Here is a 24,397-nt window from a genome sequence, read left to right as displayed (position 1 = left end):
TTGCAATAATAACTAATGGAAAGATGAAGATATTCTGTTCAGCTTCATCTATAGGGGTACAATTTGGATGGCCCTTATTGAATGTCAGAATTTTAAAAGCAACCCAGAAACTGCACCAGCCTTTTGCCATGTTAAAATGCCCCTTAGTTCTTACAAATACTGCTCGAAAGAGCAAGGAAACTAGTGTAGTAGCAAGTACAGATTCTTTGAAATTAAAGAGAGAAATGCCACCTTACTAAGTGAGAGTACTGTACATTTTCTACTGGTTTCTTGCAGTTTCAATCAGTCAGCAAACACTAAATGCAGCTGTACTTATTTAAGTCTAGCTGAGGGCAAAAACAAAGGTCTCTTTTTAAGTTATTTAATGCAATTACGTCAGTAGTATAATGCAAGTAAGCTGTAAACATTTTTAGTCAGTTAATGCAAATTCATGCAGAATTAATTATCATAAATGCAATACTCAAAGGGTTTTAATTTAACAACTTTTTTATTCATAATTTAATGTAAATGCTTCTGAGTTTGCATGCCTTGATCATTGCTGCTAGTGATTTTATGTGCCAGTAGACCTGAGTTTAATTTACCAGTTTAACTTGAGAAATAGTAAAAGCCACTTACAAAGTGACTGCCTAATGTTTGTTTGAAGTAAAATATGCCTTAGTTTGAAAATGATCATTTTAACTCGTTTTATTCTGATTTTTTTTCCTTTTCCTTTTGAAAAAATAAATTAACAATTTGGGATTGGAAGCCCTGAGTAGTTAAATATTTGCTAAGAAATGTTCTTCTAGATTGCTCATAAAGGGTGAAATTTACTGTAGAAAAGAAGGCCCAGAACAAGACTATGAGCATCAAATGAGCCTCACTTACATCTAAATTAGAAAAAATATTTTTTTCTATATTCTTAAGCACTTTCTTGATTCAGGTGCAAATGTCTCACAAGAGTTTTCAGTTCTGGATGAATTTTACTTTGAAACAATAAATGTCCTTGTCACAGGAATTTTGGAGGGACAACCTCACATGGATTGGTATTTACCAGGAACTCATTTCAATTATTTTTGACTTGCTGATGTCAGTAAGAGCTTTTTACACAAAGAATACTAAAGGGTTCCCCAAATAAAGTTTCCTTCAATACAATATTAATGTGATTGCTTTGCATTTAAACATTATATCCATCTTAAAGCAACCCAATTAAGCAATTTAAAATGTCAGAAAAATAACACTTTGTACCAAAGCAAGTTGCCCATCTCCATGCATCTTCACTGAAAATTTGGATTTACAGTTAATAACCAATGAGGCTGTTAAAGAAACTTCGAGTGCCTTTCAAAAACTTGGAAAATTGTGCCTGAGGTGGTAAACTTTAATTAGGTTAATTCTAGAGCTACCAATCAGTAATTTTGTCATCACTCAGGGCTTTCTTACCTTCTAGGAAACTTCCATTCTTGCATTTATTTTATACTGTATTTTTTTTAAAGTGCCATCATTTAAATTTTCACTTAGTAAGTGGCAGATTACATTATTCAGTCCCACAGCACAGAAACATCATAACACTAGGACATACTCAAACTTTTATTTTCCAGTTGACTGAATATATTATGTAAATGAGGTAAGCAACTTTTTGTAGATTGTATGTGTGAGATAATGTAATGTTCTTTTCCAGTTTTTGGACTACAGTTGAATATACTTTTTAATTATTTAAAAAAGACATCTTTACAGAATAACGTGATGGTTTTTTTGTATAATGTATTTGATTTTGTAAATACGTATTTCCTGATGTGATTTTTGTGAGAAATGCTAAATCTTTTAGTATATCATGTCCTCTCAAAACTGGCAGGAGCTAAATAATAGTTTGTGGGCAATTTGTATTGTGTACTGTACAATAACTGGGGAACTTTTATAATTATAAAAATATATATTAACTTTTAGTGTGTTGTTTAAAAAAATGACTGGAACATACTAAAGACAGTAGGATTTTTCTGAATATTTCAGACTTGAACTCAGGCTAGCTTTTTGTGTTTTTCAAAACAAAATTGTGTCTTGTCTTTTAAAATCAATAAATTTGTTTTCTTGTTACAAACATAACTGTATTGCTTCAGTTTTTATATAGCCAGCTATTTTGGATTGTAATACTGTAGATTTTGAGAGAGAAATTTATTTCTACTTATGAATTCTAAATAAGAGCGCAAACACTTATTTAGCAGCAACAAAAGTAAGTAATGAACATGTCTCAGACTGTCCATCTACCCAGTAAATACAGATAGTAAAATACTTAATAATTTAAATATCACCAATACTACCCAATTACAGATTTAGCTAGTTAACAGCTGTCAGTGAGGGGGCTTGCAGACTTAAGCCTCCAGGAATTATTGGGTGTTAATTTTCATTGCGACTAGAAACTACTTCTGAAGGGTTTGTTGTAAGTATTCTACAATATACTAATGCACTGAATGTTTTTGCAGTTTCACAAAACAAATACAAAGGCCTAATCTTATCAGGTTATTTTTCTCATGGGTCTCTAGTGTGTGTTCCAGGCATGGTTTCATATAAAATACAAAATGTTATTTTAACTGGGAAGGACCCACCAAGTAATAGGTGACAAAAAATCAAAATGGCTATTGGATACAAAATATAGAACAGGTATTTCTCACAAAATTATAGTAAGGATAGGAAAGCTTTATTTTTCTCAGAAAGTTCAGCTGTAAGTTGAACTGTAGGCTCAGTCCTTGTCTCTCATTTCATTTCAAATAAAGTCCATAAGCTTAGTAGAGTACAGTACTGGTTCCTGCAATGCATCCTACCAAACAAGAATACAGATTTTCTACTATAGTGACCACCCACATACATCTATGTTTACAGAATGCTCCTAATTGGTCTGTTAATGGACACTAAGTCTCCATTGCCTAGCTGGTGCCTTGCTGACACTGAAAAGGTCTTGCTCCAGCACACATACAGGAGAAAACAATCCATAGAGGAGTATCTCTCATGCCAACTAATAATTGATAGAGCCAACAGGCTGTAGTATCATTCAGTTCTTTCCCAGTGATGGTATTACCAGGAAGATCCTGCAGAATTCAACCTCTGCTGTTGCTGATATTGATTAAAGTGTCTTAATTAGTTAACTGAGGGAAGTTTTGTTCAGCATCCTGAAGTGCTACAGTCCAGCACTTAAAGCCTGAACTGCAACAGAAATATAGGAGAAATTCAGACAGACTAGGTGCTGTAAGAGGACTCTAGTGTAAGGGTTACAAATGAAGATTATTTTTATTATTATTACTTCTGTGAAGTAATTTTCTGCACGATGGTAATGATACAAAATAAATATGATACATTCTATATCAAGTTATTTAAGTGTATTTAATTTGTCTTATCTAAAGCACTGGTTTCTATTCTACAAAATGTCATATAGCCTGCAGCTATCCAATTTGTATCAGTTTAGGTCCATATTAAGGTCTATGCCAAAAGCCACGTGAAAATTAAAGTCAGTTATTGTTCCAAAAAGACATCTGACCAAGGCAAGTTAGAATCCTTGATCCATTTTTGGCGTGTTGACAGTACACCAGAGAGAGTTTTTAGGCTTACTTGATTCTGCTGTTCTGATTTCATTCTAAATTTTGCTAAATCCCATTTTATATGTTCTTATCTAATACCTGTATTAACCAAATCAGTACAATTTTTCTATTAAAAATCTAAAACTACTTGTCCTTGACTACAATGTGCTGCTGATGGCAGTTTATTCTAAGCAATTTGACAAGTAGGACTGTTCTAAAAAGAATCCCTCTACATATTGATATTTTCCACTGGCATACTGCACGAAAAATCTGCTGCTGCTTTCATTATCAGAGTTTAGGGCAGACGTAGTAGGTCAGTGCTTATTTAGTAATTAGTAGTTAGTAAATCAGACATACTTTCAGAGATGTAGCTTGAAGTGGTATAAAAAGAAATGCTGCCTCAAGCTGTTCTCTTTGCAGTTGGATGTAACTCTTGCCCACAGTGGAACCACACTAATCGACAGTGTCCTGACACAGCTCTGGTTTAACCACCTTTGCTCAAACTACTGCTAAAAGTGGTTTGTACTAATGTCTCTGCTGCTGTTGGTTAGAAAGTCCTGACAACCTGCTGAAAGCATGGAAGTGTTCAGGTTCTTTATCTTCTTTAAAGATGTAATGGCAGAAGGATATTTGCAATCCTTGAGGTGTTAAAGCAGAGTTAAGATAGCTACTGGGAATACTGTTGTGAACAGAAATACCTGAATACCGTTTAATATGCACTTTAGAAGGACTATGAACTGGTTCATGAACTGGTTGTTTGCAGAAGCTGCATTCTGAGGTTATATTGTCTTTCACCAATACTGAAAGACTGTAGAAGCAGCTGAAGAAGCTGTTCTAACAATAAATTGATTGAAGTGATGGACACAAAGACTTGGGTATAAAGCAGCTTGTAGTACTCAAAGAATTTGTGTGTTATGGTTTAACTTGGTAGGCAGCTAAGCACCATGCAGCTGTTTGCTCACAACCCCTACCCGCAGTGGGATGGGGAAGAGCATTGTTGGGGGGGGGGGGGGTGAAGTACAAGCTTGTGGGTTGAGGTGAATACAGTTTAATAGGACAGAAAAGGAAGAGAAATAATAATAATAGATACAAACTTACATACATACATACAAAGCAAGTGCTGCACAAAGCAATTGCCTACCACCCACTGACAGATGCCCATCCCATCCCTGAGCAGCAGCCCTCCCCTCCCCCCCATCCTGGCCAGCCACCCCGTTTTTATTGTTCAGCATAATGTCATATGGTATGGGATATCCCTGTGGGACATCCCTTTGGCCAGTTTGGGTCAGCTGTCCTGGTTCTGTCCCCTCCCAGCTTCTTGTGCACCCCCAGCCTCCTCACTGGCAGCATGAGAGCTGAAAAGTCCTTGGCTTTGTGTAAGCACTGCTCAGCAACAACTAAAACATCAGCATGTTAGCAGCATTATTCTCATCCTAAATCCAAAACACAACACCGTATCAGATACTAGGAGGAAAATGAACTCTATCTTAGCTGAAACCCTAGCTGAAATGCTCGGGTCCCACACTTTCCAAAATATCCCAATTAATCACTTTTCCTGTATATATACATATACACATATACATAATGTCCATTGAGTTAGTTTAGTTTGTCAGATGGTGTGTGGTGTTGAATTGTTGCATGCTGAAGCCAGTTCTGATCCCATCACTACTGTGTTTGTGCAGTTCTATCAAAATTCATTTGTCATTATCTAGGTGACTCTTACTGTGATACTATTAATGTGACGTAGCAATCTTATTTGTGATGATGTACAGTATTACACAGCAATTAACATCATACAATTCAAATCATGGGCTATTCTCACACAACATCAGATTCCCATGAGGTACACATTGGACTTTCCCATTCTTCAGCATTATCCACCAAGTGTACCCAGGTCTTTGAGCAAAGGAAACCCCATGGATGGGTTTGCTTTTGCCTGAGGCAGGAACAGCCCAGACTGCCTTCCCCAGCTTGCTTTTTACAGGCACTACAGGGATTTTATCCCCTTCAACAGTATGTAACGTTTGATTGGGCAGGTCCAGCATGCTTGGTAGATCCCCTAGTGTTGACTAACCATTTGGCCTTTGCTATGTGTATATCCCAATGTTTGAATGTCTCAGCACCCATTGCCTTCAGTGTAGTCTTTAACTGTCCATTATATTGCTCATATTTCCTGAAGGCTGGTGCATGATAGGGGATATGATATACTCACTCAATACTGTGCTCTTTGGCCCAATTATCTATGAGGTTGTTCCGGAAATGAATCCCATTGTCTGATTCAATTCTGCCCAAGGTGCCATGTCACCGTAGGACTTGCTTTTCAAGGCCCAGAGTAGTGTTCTGGGTGGTGATATGGGGCACAGGATATGTTTCCAGATACCCACTGGTTGCTTCCTCCACTGTAATTGCATGGCGCTTGCTGTTGCAGGTCAGAGGGAGTGTGATCTAATCAATCTGCCAGGCCTCCGCATATTTATATTTCAGTCACCATCCTCCATACCAGAGAGGCTTTATCTGCTTGGCTTGCTTGATTGCACCACATTTTTCGCAGTCATGAATAACCTGTGCGCTATTGTCCATGGTCAGGTCCACCCCTCGATCACAAGCCCATCTGTATGTTGCATCTCTTCCTCAGTGGCCTGAGATGTCATGGGCCCATCAAGCTATAACTAACTCACCCTTATGTTGCCAGTCCAGATCCACCAGAACTACTTCAGTCTTAGCAGCCTGATCCACCTGCTGGTTGTGTTGATGTTCTTCAGTAGCCCAACTCTTGGGTACACGAGGGCATACTTTTACAACCAGGTTCTCTGTCTGGGCAGCAATATCTTGCCACAATGCAGCAGCCCAGATGGGTTTGTACCTGTGCTGCCAGTTGCTCTGCTTCCATTGCTGTAACCACCCCCACAGGGCATTTGCCACCATCCATCAGTTAGTTTAGAGATAGAAGACTGGCCACTTTCATCATTCAGTGCTATCTAAAGCCAGCTGGATGGCCTTCACTTCTGCAAATTGTTTCAATTCACCTTCTCCTTCAGCAGTTTCTACAACTTGTTATGTAGGACTCCATACAGCAGCCTTCCACCTCCAATGTTTTCCCACAATACGATAGGACCCATCAGTGAACAGGGCATATTGCTTCTCATTTTCTGGTAGCTTGTTATACAGTGGGGCCTCTTCAGCATGTGTCATTGGAATCTGATGACATCTATCCTGCCATTTTATTCCTAAAAACTGGATCTCCTGTGTAGGTCCTTTGACTTGTTTTGTTTTATAGCAAAAGGATTTGGAAGGATTTGGACTACTTTCTTCCCTTTTGTAAAAACTTCTGCTGTGTCACCCCACACAATGATGTCATCGATGTACTGCAGGTGTTCAGGAGCTTCCCCCTATTCCGCTGCAGTCTGGATCAGTCCATGGCAAATGGTAGGGCTGTGTTTCCAGCCATGGGGCAGTTGATTCCAGGTGTACTGGATGCCCTTCCAAGTGAAAACAAACTGCAGCCTGCAATCTGCTGCCAAAGGGGTTGAGAAAAATTCATTAATGATACCAGTTTTGGCATACCACTTGGCTGCCTTTGACTCCAGTTTGCACTAAAGTATAGCATGTCCAGCACAGCAGCACTTAACAGTGGTGTAACATCATTCAGGCCACGATAGTCCACTGTTAGTCTCCACTCACCATTAGACATTTGCACTGTCCATGTGGGACTATTAGAGGTTGAGTGAGTCTTGCTGATCGCTCCTTGGCTCTCCAGTTGATCTTATGGATGCTCCAGTTGAACGTATGGATGGGAATCAGAGGGTCTCGCTTGGTGTGATATTGCCACCAGTGCACAGTTGTGGTAGCGATTGCCACCTGCTGTTCTTCAGCCCTCAGAAGCCCCACAACAGAAGGTCATCTGAGAGACCAGGCAAAGTAGTTAGGTGTTTAATTTTCTCTGTCTCCAGAGCATCTATGCCAAAAGCCCACCAGTACCCTTTTGTGTCCTTGAAATACCCTCTCCTGAGGTTGTCTATGACAAGGACGCACAGAGCCTCTGAGCCAGTCACAATGGGGTGCTTTTGCCACTCATTCCTGGTTAGGCTCATTTCAGCCTCCAATACAGTTAGTTGTTGGGATCCCCCTGTCACTCCAGAAATATAAGTGGGTTCTGACCCTTTATAGTTTGATGGCATTACAGTACACTGTGCACTGGTGTCCACTAGATCCTTATACTTCTGAGGGTCTGATGTGCCAGGACATCGAACCCATACAGTCCAATAAACCTGACTGTCCCTTTCCTTACTCTGGCTGGAGGCAGGGCCCCTCTAGTACTGGTCAGAGTATTCATTACCGTGTCTGGGGGACGGACCACTGGAAGCTGGAGCAGCAATTTTCTCAGAAAAACTCCCTTTTGTGATTGTTTTTCCTTGCAACTCACATAACTGTGCCTCCCATTTTCCATACCATTTTCTCACGTCCTTTCCATGGTCACGCAGGTAAAACTAGAGTGTGGCATGTGGTAACCACAATATCCCCCTTCTTGAGCAGAGGGATGCTTACTCCTGATTGATGAGATACTGGTTCATTCAGGTGGGGAGGAAGATATATTTTCTTTAAGTTAGTGGACCTGTTGGGAAGATTTCTCCAAAGCATTCTCTTTCAGTTGATGGACCTCTTGGGAAAGTTTCTTCACAGTCACGATGCAGGCCAGTAGGGAAGAAGAGAGACTTTCTTCATACTGCTGGAGTTGGCTGTCCAATTCATCCACCATGGTTTCCTCTCAGTCTTTCCAGGTCATTACTGCCAATGAACTGGCATATGATCATGGTGCACTCCATATAAACTTCCATCACATGGGTTGCATGCACTTGACTTCACCTAGATCTTTGGATAGCTGTATGTTGTCTAGGTTATCATAAATCACCTCCAGCATGGCTAGTTCTCTAAGGTACTGGATATACCTCTCTATGGTTGTCCACTTGCGTGGGTAACATACATCATCTTCCATTAAAGGATATTTTTACTTCATATCTGACAGAAGTCACCTCCAGAGGCTGAGGACTTGCGCTCCTTTTCCAATTACTTTGTCAATGCCCCCTTCCCTAGAGACGAATCCCAGCTGCCTGGCTTCCCTGACCTCTAATTCTGGCTACTGGCCCTGCTATCCCAGGATTGGAGCAGCCAGGTGACAATGTGCTCATCTGGACAACGGATGAAATCTGTTCACATATCTCATAGCTTACCCTGGGATATGGATCAGGTAGTTATTGATGATATCTTCATCTTCATCCTCCTGTTCCCATGATGGCTCAGCCACTTCCTAGTAATCTCTTCTTCTTCTTTCCTTGTCTGAATAGGAATTCCTTTCCCTTCTAAACAACTTGACTTTTGCATCCATTTTTTTTTTATCTTGCATATAGGGGCAACTGATAGTGGCACAGGTTGGTTCTCTGGCCCAGCCATGGGGCCCATCACAGGGTTGGAGTGGCCTCAGGACCCCTAACAAGGGTTAGAGTTTGACACTAGGAGAGGCAGAATTACCCTGTGAAACATTTTCCTGCTTATCTACTGAACTTCTGTAACTCTTATTCTGGCTCTTGCCTTATATTCCAGCTACAGATGGATTTGCTTTTCTGCATTTAGCAAGCATAACCTTGACTTACTCGTATGTATTCAACACTTCATTGCAGTCATGAAGTTGACAGTCCAGAAATCCCCATTCTTTGACCTAGAGGTTAGCTAAGAGGCTGTGGAGTTGGCTTTGGGCATAAGCAATCCAGCTGACTGCCAAAGCCCTAACTTTCCCCATGCAGTTTGCTATGGACAAACACCTGATGGTATGTGCAGACTGTCTTATTCCTCCTTGTAAAGGCGAAGTCAATTTTTTGTACAGGACTATTAATAATTCCTTGACAGAAGAACTGGGGGGGAGGATGTCTCCTTTTCCTTCTTAGAAAGGTTAATTAAGTTGAGGCAGAGAAACATGCTATTGCAGTGACAGAACTTTGTTGTCTTTACACACAAAACATCCAGGTCATTAGTGCAAAGAAACGCTCAGCAGTGTGTGTGCTACTTCACTACGTTTTGTAGATTAAGTGACTCAGTGGAACAAGTTTCTGTCCATCTGGGAGACAGACCTGTTGACTCAGCCAGCGCAAGTACATTCTCTAACTTTCCAGCCAGCTAGAGACAAGCTAGCCCATCTCATGGTCTGGAGATCTTACTGATGTACTTACTGCAATAATGCCTGGAAAATGAGCCAAAGCCCGTTTCAACAGTGCTCAGAGCACTTTTCGAGTATTCATTAGTTAAAGTTAAACCTCACCGTGTTTCTTTGATATAGACGCAAACAAAGCAGAAAAAAATATATATATTTTTCCCCCATACCAGGACTTTAGGAAAAAAAAAACAAAACAAACAAACAAAAAAAAAACAGAAAACGTTTTACAGCAAAATAGCGACACCTACTGGTTAATGTTAGGTACACGGTTAAGCTCTTCGAAAATAGAGCTGTAAACATCGAGGCGTGGGGGGGGAGAAGCCGAACTGTCTGTGTTTCAGTGCCTCTTCCCCGTAAAATCCTCGCCACAGGCTCTGTCCCAAGGGGCCGGGTGCGAACGTGGAGCCCGACACGGGCCGTGCCGCCTTTCCCCCGTGCCGTGCCCAGGCCGCCCGCCAGCCCCCCGCAGGCCCCCGGCTCACCGCGGTGCGGTGGCGGCGCTGCGGCCGGGAGGTGTCGCTGCCGGACCTCGGGAGCCCGCTGCCGCCCGTGCCCGCAGCCGTGGGCCTGAGGAGCGCCCTGAGGGGCGGGGCGAGGCTGCTGGGCAGGTGCCGGGCAGCGCCAGGGGGTGTCTCCGCCGCTCGGCGAAGCCGCCTCTGCAGTCTTCCCCTGGGGCTGGTAGGAGTCGGCGGCAGGAGCAACTCCGCCAGAGTCCGGCTCGTCGGGCAGCGGCTCGTAGCCGAGGTGGTGCGGCGAGGACGATGGCCGCGTCGTCTTCTCAGGAGCAGCGGCCGCTGCGGTGCGGCGTGAAGCTGCTCCTCCTCAGCGACGAGCTGCTGGCGGGGCTGCGCCTCGCCAGCCCCAGCCAGAAAGCCCTGCAGCTGGAGGTGCAGCCGGGAGAGGAGGACGCCCAGCTCACCGTGACAGACGGTTAAGTACCCAGCCGCGCCGCTGCCGCATGCCCCCCGCCGCCTCAGCGGCAAAGGGGGGTCGCGCCTTCGCCGCACGGAGCGGCCTCGCCCTTCCCCTCAGGGCGCTGCCGCCGCCTCCCCTCAGCGCCTCGCGGGTCGGGTGCTGGCGGCGGGGCGTCCCGGGCCGCTAATGGCCGCTAACGGACGGGCTGCGGCGCCCAGGCTCGCCCCGTGCCGAGCGGTGACGAGGCGGCACTCGCTGGGATGGCAGTGCCGAGCTAGCTCCGTGCTGTCGAGTTCCTAACTTTAACTGGGGGAGGACTTCGGCTCGAGGGGGTCTGTCCCGCTTGTCTGGAGGACAGGATCTGCCGAGGGAGACGAGGCAAAATAGAGGAGCTGGGGAGGGTGGGAGGTAAAGAAGCCACACTGTAGTTGTGTCAACAGAAAAAAAGAAAAAAAAAAAAGTTTTACTTTTCTGCTGCTCTTCCTTCCCGTTTGGCAAACGCTCTGTGAGGGCGGTAGAGCACGGCAGAGCCCTGGGATGCGCAGCGGAGAGGGTCCGAAGGGGTCCAGGAGGCAGCGGTCCGCCCTGAAATGGTGGCTGAGTGGGCTCCGTTACTTGTGGGCAAGCTGTTTAAGATGCACAAGGGGCAAACTTAAGAAACATGGGAAACACAGGAAATACGGGTCATGGCTGCATCCAGAACAGTTATTCGTTCAGATTTTGGTCTTTACAGGCTGATAAATGGGCTGACATTGAAACCTAAAACAAACTGTTCCTGATTCTGCACGGTGAGATGACTGGGGAAAAGCAGAAACTGCTGTATCTATAGGAAGTAAATATGCAGTCAACGAGGTGGGTGAATATGAGCTCAGTCCTACACAGGTCTAGACACAGAGCGCTTGTTGGGACTGATTTGTTAAGAGTGAGCTGAGTAACTTCTGACAAGATTGCTGAAATATATGGGTTACAGTCTTGTTTAGGTTTAGGTCAGCCATGGTAAAGGTCGGACTAGATAATCTTAGAGGTCTTTTCCAATCTTAAGGATTCTATGATTCTATCTGAATAAACCAGTATATGAACAGTTCAGACTCAACATATACTAGACATGTCGTATACTCAGTGTTTGCTTGTATTATCAGATATTTAACATGCCGTTTAAAAAAGTGTGAATGACAAAAACTAACCACTAACCACAAGATCTGCTTCTATCTTAGATTGCATTAATTTGATGTAGTTAATGTTGTATTGGTCTATCACTTCACATATGTTCATTCTTGCATGCAAGCGCATGAAAGACCTGGGGGAAGCCGGGTAACATTGTTACCAGATTTTTTCTTGGAAGGGCTCACATGGAACATAACTGAAAACTCTGAAGATACAGAAGGGATTTTTAAATTATTTATATATTTATTTAACACTTCAGTGTTGCAAGGCATTTACTGAAGACTTGTCTGGTAAATTTTGCATGAGGGTGCATCTTTGGACATCAGTATATAGTTTTGCTATTCTTGCTAAAAGGGGGGGAATTGCAAACGTGTTCTAAAGTGCAAGCTGTTTTCTTTCATCTTCTTCCTTTCATATGAAGATGTTGAAGCTATGCCCTATCAGACCATATGCATAACACAAATCTTTGTAGTGGTATCTGGGAGTTCAGTAACAATGATTATTGTGACTGTGCATTAGATGGGAGAAACAATCATCAAACACCTAGTTTGAAATACTCTAGTTCTGCCAATGTAGTGTGTTTGTCTAGCTTTAATATCCACTCATTAGAATAATCTTGCTATTGAATTATGTTGGGTTACCTAGGATGGACAATTTTGCCGTGAAAAGGAAAAATGTTTTCTTACAAAGCTTGAATACAATTGATCTTACTGTGGTGCCTTTACTTGGTGGTGCTAAGATATGGGCTATTTAAGCAATTTAAAAAATGGTGCAATTTGAAGGGTTGGCTTTTTTTTTTCCCTTCATACTTCACATTGAAGTGATGAGAATTTCTTTTTTTTTTTCAGGCTTTCTACCTGGATAAGTCTCCCAAAGCTATATATTAGGTGTGTTTGGGAAAAAATAACTTGCTTGTGGCTTTTGTGATTCTTTAAACACATCTGGAAGGAGGATTATTGTTTCCTTTCTGATTTTAAAAGAAAAAAAAAAAACACACAACAGTTCTAGTTTAGGTTACCATCTACTTCACTGGTAAGGGAATATTTGTCTGTAAGGAATTGTGGAGAATGAAGCATGCACTTTAAAATAAAAAGTTGTAAACTGTCTGTAACTTACAGTTCATTGAAGAATTATTCTGTAGAGACATTCTTTAACTGCAGATCTATGATTTCACTCAATCGGAATCACATTCTTATCCTTGTAATAGCATGCAGTTTATCTTAGGCTTTATACCTCTCCTATCACTGCTGTGTTTGTCTGAACCTGTTCTATTACTGTTTATAATGTGATGATGATAACTGAGTAGAGAGTTACCTCTATACTCAGAAATCAATACAACTACTCTATATCCCCTGGAAGGAGTTGGAAGCTGTAGAATTTCTCCGTAAGTGGAACCACTGGTTGTGAACCTGAGTGATGCAGAAACTCACAGATACACACAAGATGTTGAAACAGGGAAGAATGAAGGATTGTGCTTTATCAGGCAAAGACTTTGTTTCAGCTGTGGGATGGGAGAGAGAAAGAAACTCCACAATGTGTTGTTAATATATGTAGAGTGAGAAGAAGCACTGGGTTTTATAAAGTACAGGTACCAAAGGCAGGATACAAGTACGCTTCTGAATACTGTACAGTGGGCCCAGTGCTGATCTGGAGCTACAGCCATTTGAGAGAAGGGTCCATTGGGTTTTCTGGTGAGTTGTCCAGCTCGTTCTTGGACAACTCTCCTCTCCAAGGAGAGCTGGAAACTGATGCCGCTTGCGGAGGAATAGTGTCAGTAAGACAGATGATCACCAGGTACTACTGATTGTCTGAGATGGTTTGTAACATCTGATTTGGGTCTGAAAATGTTGACTGCCAAACTACTCTTGAAATGTTGTCAGCTGCTGCTGAGAGGAATCAGACCTGGTGTTAAGATATTTCTGAGGGTGTAGAACAGAAGAAGTCCTGTTGTCTGTGGCTTTGTGCATTGGTTTGGGAGGATGGGATATAAAAAACGTGGCTTGTAGCAGTTTTATGGAATGCTCATAACAGAATTGCAGAAGTCCTGATATGAATAGATAGAACATCTTGGAAGAAAGGAGAAACTGGTGTCTAGGATGTGCTCCTGAGAGACCAAGAGAAAAAACAGAACTGCAACCTACTTGGATAAAGGGAAGCTTAAGAGCAGATGGCTGAGTGTAGTACAATGCAAATGTAGCAGTGTGGTGGCTTTTCCAAGACTGGGAGACCTCTTGGATTCCTTTTCCTGTGATAATGTTTGGTATGTAAGCAAGTGGTGATCTTAAACTGAGTTAAGTTCTAATTGAAGGCTTTGAAACCAAATTTGGCAGTCTGGAAATTTTTCTTAGCTGTAGCAGCCCTTCTTTAATTATGCCATATTCCTGCTTAGTTGTTCTGAAAAAATACTGGTTAGCTACTGGTTCTCTGAAGTATTTTTCCCCACGTTACCTGACAGTTCTATAGGCAATTAAAACAATGGGCTTTGAATCCTCTTTAAGAACACACTGTTAACTCCTTGGAGCCATGCACTGACTTCTGTTCCTACCATTGAGATATTGTTGTCCTCTTGCAAATGTCAAGGATATAAACACAGGTGAGATTTAAGCTTCCAAAGAACAAAACACATCTAACTCCCTATTACCTAGTAGAAGTTGATAATACTGTGCTCAGTCATGGTGTTTTTCTAATGAAACAAATGAACTGCAGACAAGATGGATGGTCAGTAGGGAATACTAACTGTCTCACAGGATGTGATAGCTGTCGAGAGCCACTGCTGCCTTTTGTCTTAGTAAGTACTAATATTATCAGCCATATATTTAGCTTTTATAAAATTACATGAATGGGAAAGTATGCAGCATTGATGGACTCAAAGTGAATGTGTTCTATTTGTGCTCTAGAACACAGGTGATAATTAAAACTTTGTAGCTTGGAAAAACTCATCACTTCAAGCTACTCCAGTTCCACCAATTCAGTGGTAACAAAACAGAGATAGTAGTGAGTTTCAGGCACAATTGATCTGGACTGGATATGAACCATTAACCACAAGAGATAAACTCTGCATTCTTTCATTTGGCCCTTGCCTAGTTCCACACATGCAGTACCTTCTAGCTGAATATATTGTGTAATATTCTCCTATCACATACTGAGAACAATTTTAAATCCTAAAACATTAGGAGGCTAGGAAAATAAAATAATTGCTGTATGAGCTGAAGTGCAAAAGTATCAGGATTGGATACCCTAGAAAATGTAATAATAGTGTGAATGGTCATTTATGGTCTGATACTGTACATTCACATGCATTTCACAGTTATTACTAGTATCAGCATCCCCAGTGTGCTGGGAGAGGGCAACCACTGTGAACAGCAGATCTGATGTAGTTTGACATTTCTTTTTCCACCATGAAAATCTTCATTTTTTCTAGTGTGGAAAAATCAGTTGCTAGAGGAAGTTTGAACAGATCACTTAGTTAACATTTTGTACACAAAAGTCATGTACGCTCTGACATGGAGGTGATATGGAGGCTTTTAGCTGCCCTTTCCCTCTTTCAATATCCATCAGGGAAGCACAGAAGGTTTGGAGGGGTAGGTGGGGGGTGGTAAGGAAAGCACTTAACGTTTCTATAAATTGTCATGGTTATTTTCAGGCCTTTTTTGTTTACTTTTCATTTTCCCTGTCCCTTCTAAGGGGAAATTGCATAAGCAGAATAGTGTATGTGAAGGAATTGTAGTGTTGTTGAATGTGGTATGATTAGAAACAGTAATCCTGTTTGTTTTTTTTTCTGTTAACTGTTTCATATCATACTACTAAGTATTCTAGTGGTTAGTTGAGTAGATAAATCCTTAAATTTAAGTTCTAACAGGAACTTTTTTTTATTTCTCAAGTGCAATTTTTTTTCCCTGCAGAAGTTACATTTTTTTTTTGAAATATGTAAGTAGTTTGCTAGTCAATATGGTCCTGTTGCATCTGGAAGGAGACATAGATAAAGTGTCAGTTTTGCAGTAGGACCATGCCTCACCGTTAAAATAAAAAGCACTCAGTTTTTGTATTTGCATGAATATAGATGTACATATATATATACAGAGATGTGTGTTTGTATAAGTAAGTAGGTAAGTATATAGAGAGATTGTAAAGACTGAATAAAGAAGTTCAATAACTAACCTGAAAGACTACAGTGGATTCTGGGTAGCTTGTTTGTGGTCGTTGCTGTTGATGGGATTTTTTTTTTAATGTATTTATTATTTGTGTGTGTGTGTGTTTTGTTTGCTTGCTCTTTTTTTTTTTTTTACTTTTTTGGTGATGATGGTGATGATGATTATTATTTTGCTTCTCCCTTCTTAACTAATTCTTGTTAGGCTTTTATATTATACTGTCACATTGCATGTGCTGTGTATTAAATGTGGTGCCCTGGCTAGGGATGCCTGGGGAATAGGGAAGCCTGATTTCAGTTCTGTGATCTCCTATGAAGTGTCTGCCTCAATGATATAGCTAATCTGTCAGTAAAAATGCAGTGATACAACTTCTTGACCCATCAGCCGTGTGGTAAAGCTAAATGTTTAAAGTCGTATGGTGCTTAGAAACTGTGGCAATGAGACCATTTGTAGATGGATTGAAGTATCTTTATAGTGGATGGTGCTGGTACTGGAAGTGTTAGAGCTTAATTTACTGTAAATAGTATCATCTATAACGATGAGAAGCCACTATATTTGCCCAGGCTTATTACCCTGTCTGTGTGTTTGCCCTCTGAACCAGTTCTTTTTCTCATGCTGGCAATTTTAAGGTGCAATTTGGTGGTCTTTATGCTATTGCTGTTAGTATAGCTTTCTAGAAAAAAAAATGTCATTTTTTCCAACTTCTCTTTAGCTGTCTTGCAAAGGTTTCAAGATATGTCTTGAGGAGTTTATAGGATGATTCCAGCTGTTTATGAACTTAAACTCTGAGGAAGGATCCTGAGAATGAGTAAAAATTGTCCAGTCTATGTGCTAGTAAGGTGTCAAGGCTGGAAACTTTTTTTCACAACAATAAATAGTTCTAAATGAACCAGATAAAATTTAAAAGCCTTGCTGAATAAAATACTTTTAAATTGTGTTACTTTTTCTGCAACTTAATCTGATCTAAATTAGGACTTTGAACATCCAGTGCTCATGTCAAGAAGAGATAGTTTGGATGGAAATAGGTACCATGGAAAATATACATATTTTCCACAATAATATATTTTGTATGCATTTTTTTCCTCACTACCTGGATAGGCAACATACTTTGAAAATACATTTGTGTATGTGAAAATAAATAAATTTTGTATGTTTGCTTTTAAATGTTTTGCAGTGCTGCTTAGATACTTAAAACAAAACAGAGCAGTTCTTTCTTAAGGAGTTCAGAGCCCAACTAGAACATAGAGATTTTAAAAAGTCAGTAGGGAGTAAAGGAGGAGATCCTTGGTTGTTTTTTTTTTGTTTGTTTGTTTTCCTTCAGATTGCAAAGCTAACAAAGAAGCATGCCTTGCCAGACAGTTTTTTTTAAATCTGGGAGTCAGCCAGTAAGTGTCACAGTAATCTAGATTGAGTTTAGCATATGTCTGCCCTCTGAAATACATATACTTTTCTGAGTTTGTTTTTGAGGAAAGAAGGGAAATTATTCAGGTTTTTATGGGGACAGGTTTATTTAGAATCATTGAATGGCTTGGGTTGGAAGGGACCTTAAAGATCGCCACATTCTAATCCCCGGCCATGGGGGGGTTTACACCTTCCACCAGACCAGGTTGCTCAAAGCCCCATCCAGCCTGGCCTTGAACACTTCCAGGGATGGGACATCCACAGCTTCTCTGGGCAACCTGTTTCATTGCCTCACCACCCTCTGAGTAAAAAATTTTTTCCTTATATATAAGCTATACCCACTCTCTTTTAGTTTAAAGCCCTTCCTCCTTGTCCTATCACTACACTCCTTGACAAAGAGTCCCTTCCCAGCTTTCCTGTAGACTCCCTTTAGGTACTGGAAGGCCACTATAAGGTCTGCCCGGAGCCTTCTCTTCTCTAGGCTGAACAACCCCAGCTCCATCAGCCTGTCTTCACAGGAGAGGTGCTTCAGCCCCTTGATCATCCTTGTGGCCTTCATCTGCGCTCATTCCAATAGTTCCATGTCTTGTGCTGGGGGCTCCAGAGCTGAACACAGTGCTCCAGGTGGGGTCTGAGCAGAGCAGAGCAAAGGCAGAGAATCACGTCCCTCCACCTGCTGGCAAGGCTTTTTTTTTGATGCAGCCCAGGATCTGGTTGGCTTTCTGGGCTGCAAGTACACTTGGCTGGCTCATGTCAAACTTCTCGTCCACCAACACCCCCAGGTGCTTCTCATAAGGGCTGCTCTCAATCCATTCTCTACTCAGCCTGTATTTGTGCTTGGGATTGCCCTGATCCAGGTGCAAGACCTTGCACTTGGATGCAGAACTTTGCACTATTTTGCTCAGTTGAATTGCATACACAGAGAAAATCTATGGATAGATGCCAAAAGGGTTTCATTCAAAACCTGGTAATACTAGTGGGAAAGTTTTCACTAATTTCAAGGGAGCCTGCTTCTGCCTGTCTCTTCTCCAGCCAAAACCAAGTAAAGGGATCAGTGTATTTATTGTAAAAGCAATGAAATGTCAACTGAAAACTTTGGTCAGGGAGATGTTTTCATAGCTGGCAGAGCTTCTGCACAGCAATGCATTTTAGTGCAGTGGACCTGTACTTCTCTCTCATACAAGAAAAGTCTCTACTGTTTAGTCCTGTGAACTAAAGATGACTGAACTAGTTTTCTAAAAACAGAAAAAGATTTCTATGTAGTTGTGGTGTCAAAACTATACTCTCACAGGTCACCTCTACATGTTTGTATTAGCATAATAAAAGTTCTATTACTGGTGTATTTTGATGGTATTTCCCTATCCTGTCTTGAATTTTCTGTGGGTGAATTTTCATTTATTTAGTCTCTGGGTAAAACTGATGCTGTGTACATATACATTTAGATCGTAAGTAAGTCCAAGGTAAATTATATTATCCTTTCAATAATCTTATTCTATCTATAAATTAGTTAAGGTCTCTGCATCTGAAAACACGACATGAACATTTTACATCCTTCTCCGTTCAGCTATATAGTTTTCAGTGAGGCTGACAGAAATCCTTATCCTGAAAAAATCTATACTAGTTATTTTGTCTCTGTGATTTATTTTCATTAAATTCAGTTGGCAGTATTCTTGAAAGTAGCATGGGTGTCATTACCTCTGCATGTGTCCATAGGATCAGGTTCTTTGTAGCCAGAAAACAAACTGCAACTGTTTAATAATAAACATCTGGAAAGCAAACCATCTGCACTGAGGTCAGGATGGCCTGATCATTTTGGTGCCAGCTGCTTGTATACCACAACACTGGCAGCTAAAGAGTGTGCACTAGAGAGAGGTATTCCATACATTTCACACAGTCATATGCACAGAATGTTTCAAATATGCAGTGGACTTTGCTGAATGTGGACCTAATTTAAAGTGTTTTCTAAAACTGTATCAGAAATGCTGTATTAGCAGCTTAGTTTTCCTAAATGCATGTCTGCTTGTTTGGTTTCCTAATCAGCATGATGTAAATGTGTACAAGGCAGTGCAGGTGCAGGCAATGGTAATAGGTCCAAACAAGTGTGGGAAATATTTAATAGAAAGAAGTTCCAATTATTTGTCCAGATATAGGAATTCTTGAATATGTATTATTAGTTACCATGCTCTGTGTTTAAAACTTGGGAACTCCACCATACACAGTGACTATGCCTTTCTGAGCAGAAAGAAATACTGTGTTGTCTGCATGAATTTTTGTCAAATCATACATTAAAAACATTCAAGAAGCAAATAAAATAAAATATTTCTAAAATGGGAAAACTACTTCAAATATATCACATAACTAAGATGTACTAAGCTAATAAAAAAAGATATTTCTGCTGTTTTGGAAGCAGCAGCCAGAAATGACTGAAAATTACGGACTACATAGCAGACCACAGGACACTGAGGTAAAGCAATAAAAATTACTGCTGTCCTGAGGATGTCTGGGTCTTGTTTCTTTCTTCCTTGATACCTCTGACCAGTTCATTAAAATTTAAAATACTGTCTTGTTTTCTTGTTTAACAAATCATGTATTGGGCAGTGACTAGTTTCTTAATTTCCCTAATTTTAAGTTGTTAGTCATAAGCAGACAATTAGTTTCATTAGATATCCATGGATAAGAGATTCTTAATTTAATGCTCTCCTTCATTTCTTTATCACTATTAAAAGAGGAATTTTCCAGGAAACATCCTTTTTTTTTTTCCCCTTCTATTATATATATTTGATAATAATTTGCATTGGCTAATAAATATTTAGGCATTTTAATCTGTTAATTTACTCCTCAGTACAAAATGGAAGAAGCTTGGTTGTCAAGGTGCTAGATTAATTGCTGCTGGCATTTTGAGCTGCACTGCACCCATTAATTCTTTTTAAAGTGATGCTGCTGAGATAATTGTGCTGTACAGTCCAGAGAACACTGTGCTTTTCAATCTATAGTCTTGTTATAATTTAAATACAGGTAGTCAAAAGGCATGTATCATTGTAGCTTTTCTTTGATAGTTTTATGGTATTCTTTTTAAATCTTATTTATATAAAAGTGTGGCTGAATTGTAATGATACTCTCAAAATGTATGGACATAAAATAAGGAAAAATTTAAGCAGAAGTGAATATATTTTATTGAAATTAGAAAAGGTGTTGCAATGTGAGGAATCGAGCCTGGCCTTCTCTTTCTGCAAATCTGGTAACTTTACACCAGGCCCTTCCTCTACAAGAAGTTTTTGTATAGAAAAAGGAGATTCATTGACTCATTAAATTTCAAGCCAAGTAAACACCAGCAGCGTGACACTAGCAGTATGAGGTATTATGAAATGCTATTTTTGACTTTCTTATTCTATGTCCTTCAAAAGTACAAGGAAGTAGCATATACATTACCATTGTATTTGTATGTCTCACTTGACAGCTCGGTGCTATATTGCTGCCATGTCACTAATCTACAGTGATTTAGCATAGTAGACTATGATTAATACTTTCTAATTTGAAGTTAATGAAACTGCCTGTTTGTAGCAGAACAGTAACTCTTAATACTCTGTTAGAGATACTGGTGTATAATTCATTATTCATTTCTCAGACTGGAAAGACTGAGAAAGTTCAGTGGTATTTAAATGAGAGTTTATAAAAAGTAATTTCTTCGAAAGTCAGTATAGTTCAATTAAAGCAATTCTTATATTCTGTCCCTCAAATCACATTCCTGGGGTGGTTATTTTTAGGATACTTGCTTTAGCTCTGAGTGTCTTACAAACTACATCCAAGCCAGTCAGGATACCAAGTAGTCCTAAACTGTCAGCATTGTGAATCTATGTCACAAAGATTCTTTGCACCTTTCGATGCTGTTTTTCTGTCATGTATTAGGCTATTAGGCTTTAAATCATGCAGTTAATATTTAGAGCAGTCATCACCACTGAGATTACAGGCAAAAGGAAATTGTTGGGTAAGGTGGGTTGAGTATTGGAACAAAAATCAGAACCCTTGGTTCTAAATATCAACTAGATCAACTTGCTGTCCTCTTCTTTTTTTTTTTTTTTTTTTTGGTAAAATGAATTATGCTTTTGAAAATTGAATGTGTCAGTGATGCTAGTAACTAGAACAAGTTACCTCTTCTAATCTTTGTTGTTATTGCAACATGATACTTAATATTCTTGAGGCTCACAGAATAGATAGGAATACTCTTTTAAAATCAGCACGGATTGTTCTGTGCCACAGTATTCTTTTCACACCACTTGCAATCAGTGACTCTTGATCTGCTTGCAATTACATGTTTTATTAGTTAAGCTGCCTGTGACTGCGGGTAAAGGCAGAACTCAGTATTGAGGTTGACTGACCAGACCCTTTACAGGTGCATGGTAAAAACTGGCTATGCCTTCAAAGGTCAGGTTACCTATTAACTCAGGAGTGTGTTGCCTGTAGATAACTTCCAGGCTTGAGTGAGTCGGTGTCTTTGGAAGATGCCTTTTGCTGTGTGAGTGTACCGGCTTAGGTATACTGTTCCTGAGGAGTCTTTACATTGCACTTAGTTGTGTGGTGTAAACATTTTGTTGGGTTTTGTGTTTTAAAGGATGTCATGAGTCAACCAAAGAAGCAGTGTGATACAGGTGATTAGTAAACAGGCTCATCTGAAGTCCACTATTGGTGAGGCTGTATTTCTGGCAAAACAAAACAAACAAACAAAAACACACAAGATAATGTTGAAGGCTGTCTGTGAATTAACTGGAAAATTATCTGGGGGAATAGTCTTCTGCAAATGGAAGGTACTTACCTGTTTTCAAAGTGGGATACAGGTATAGGGAACTAGAACAACAAAAATAAAGATGCAAAAAACAAGTAGGTGTAGATAATTGCATTGGAATACCTTTATTCTAAAGCTGATTATTGATAATTATTAAATCAATATAAATACCTTCTTTCTCTTAACCATAATGCTCAGGAAAATCTTAAAGGAAAAATATTTTGACATGGAAGGCAGGGGAATACTAACAAATGCTAAGTCTTATAGTTCCCTGGAAGATCTCTGATGCCTGTAAAACATCATTCTGTGAGGTGAATGCTTTTTCTGGTTATTACGTGCTTTAGCTAAATAGCAGTTTGTTTCAAGGAGGGTGTACCTGGAAAGTATTTAAAACCACTTTGAGGTAACAAATAGTTCACTTAACATCTTTTATCAGATGAAGGACAGTCTGACATAAAATATTCATCACTCAATTTGTAAAAGGAATCTATGGGTAGATACAGCTACCTACAAGATAAATTTATTTTTCAAGTAAATAGCTATTGCTTAAATATGCTTCCAGCAAGGGTATAAGGGATTTTCATTTCAGTTATCCATGAGCACTGTGAAAGTGGAATTATGAAATTAGCAGAGCTTGTTCCTTTGTGTTCTTGTACATTTGTTTGTTTTTATTTTTTGTTGGTTTTTCTAGTTTTATCCTCACCTCTCTGCCCCATTCCCAGTCTTTATCATATTTCTTCTCAGACTGTCAGAGGAAAATTTTACCAAGATCTCTTAAAGAGGAGCAAAGGAGGAAGACTTTGGTACTTCTAATCATGCTCCTGCTAGCTCTTTGTTGTTGTTATTCTTATTAATATGCTGTATCAGGAAAATATTTAAAATAAATTAATCAGCTGAATATTTGTGTATAGAAATCATTTAGCAATACCAATAAATCACACACAGAATCCTCCTATGTAGAGAAGGATCTTCACCCACTGTTGTGAGAAAAGATAATATAGTAATGCTATCTGGCTCTGATTTACCAGATTATTGTTCAGTTTGCATGGAAATCTGTGTGTCTGATGTTTGTTTTCCACTATAAACTCTAGGCTGATAAAATGAGAGATGCCTGGAAAAGGGAGGATGCCACTGGAATGAACGAAACTCTTGTAATCAAAATCTGACCTAATAAAAAGTTCCTTTTCACACCATAAGCCCTGCAAGACTGTTTTCGCTTTCTGCAGACAAAGCAGGAGGAGTCTGAATGAGAGCTCATTCAGACACCTGGGCAGCTGTCTGATCTCTGCGGCAGTGTTCACACAGCCTCCTGCTCCAGCTTCCACTGCACCCTTGGTGTGCTCAGCCCAGCAGAAGGCAGCCTCCCACCTGGTGCTAAGCCACAGAGTGATTGTCTGAGTGGGTATAATAGTAGCATAAAGTGAGAGGCAAAAACAGTGAGAAATCCTCTCTGTTAAGGAGGTTGGAAGCAATGGGCTTTGCGCATTCCTTCTTGTTCATTTCTAGTTCCTTAGAGTACTGTTATAGGATTTGAGAGAGTCCTGATTATTTAACTATTCAAGTGCATAAACTTTGAGTCCTTTAAGAGGAAAAGATGTGCTATTCTGAAAAGCTGAATTTCTCCACAAACCTTAAGTTAGTGTGTGATTTACTGCTCTGTAAATGTTCCAGAAGCTGGGAAGTGAGGGGCTTTCTCCATATTTTTTCCTCTTGTTTACTACAAAATTGTAGTCCCTGTTACAAATGCTGGCTGTGTATTTAGTAAAGTGTACCCCAAGAGTATCCTGAAGTGTATCCTAATAAGAGAGCTAACATAGGGCTCAGGAGGGAAGTAGTCCTAATTTTTATAATTGGTGCATAGTCCTTGAGAGCCATGCTCCAACCAGGATGGATGTGAAATTATCTTTAAAAGGCAGCTGAGGAAATGGAGTGTATCAAGGAGAATCTCTGTTACCTGTGAGTGGAAAAGCAGTGCAATCAGCAATCATAGAATCATTAAGGTTAGAAAAGACCTCCAAGATCATCTGGTCCAACCATCACCCTACTACCAATGTCACCCACTAAACCATGTCCCTAAGCATCATGTCCAACCTTTACTTAAACACCCCTAAGGGATGGTGACTCCACCACTTCCCTGAGCAACTCGTTCCAATGCCTGACTACTCTTTCTAAGAAGAAATGTCTCCTAATTCCCAACCTGAACCTCCCCTGGCACAACTTGAGGCCATTCCCTCTAGTCCTA

At 40.2% G+C, this 24,397-nt stretch overlaps 1 protein-coding gene across 4 annotated transcripts in view; it reads left to right on the top strand.

The window, feature by feature from the left end:
• Nucleotides 1-10,298: 10,298 nt before the first annotated feature.
• Nucleotides 10,299-24,397, top strand: part of LOC118257644 (histone-arginine methyltransferase CARM1-like) — a 76,669-nt gene continuing 62,570 nt past the window's right edge. For all 4 annotated transcript variants that reach the window (XM_035565820.2, XM_035565816.2, XM_035565814.2 and 1 more), the window contains exon 1: nt 10,299-10,677. In XM_035565820.2, the coding sequence (XP_035421713.1) occupies nt 10,509-10,677 (169 nt within the window). In that variant the 5' untranslated portion in view covers nt 10,299-10,508. The remainder of the gene's footprint in view (nt 10,678-24,397) is intronic.

Source organism: Cygnus atratus, chromosome Z (assembly GCF_013377495.2).
Source record: "Cygnus atratus isolate AKBS03 ecotype Queensland, Australia chromosome Z, CAtr_DNAZoo_HiC_assembly, whole genome shotgun sequence".
NCBI classification, from domain to species: domain Eukaryota; kingdom Metazoa; phylum Chordata; class Aves; order Anseriformes; family Anatidae; genus Cygnus; species Cygnus atratus.
The sequence above is the reverse complement of the archived record's forward strand: the minus strand, read 5'-3'. Positions and strand labels throughout refer to the sequence as shown.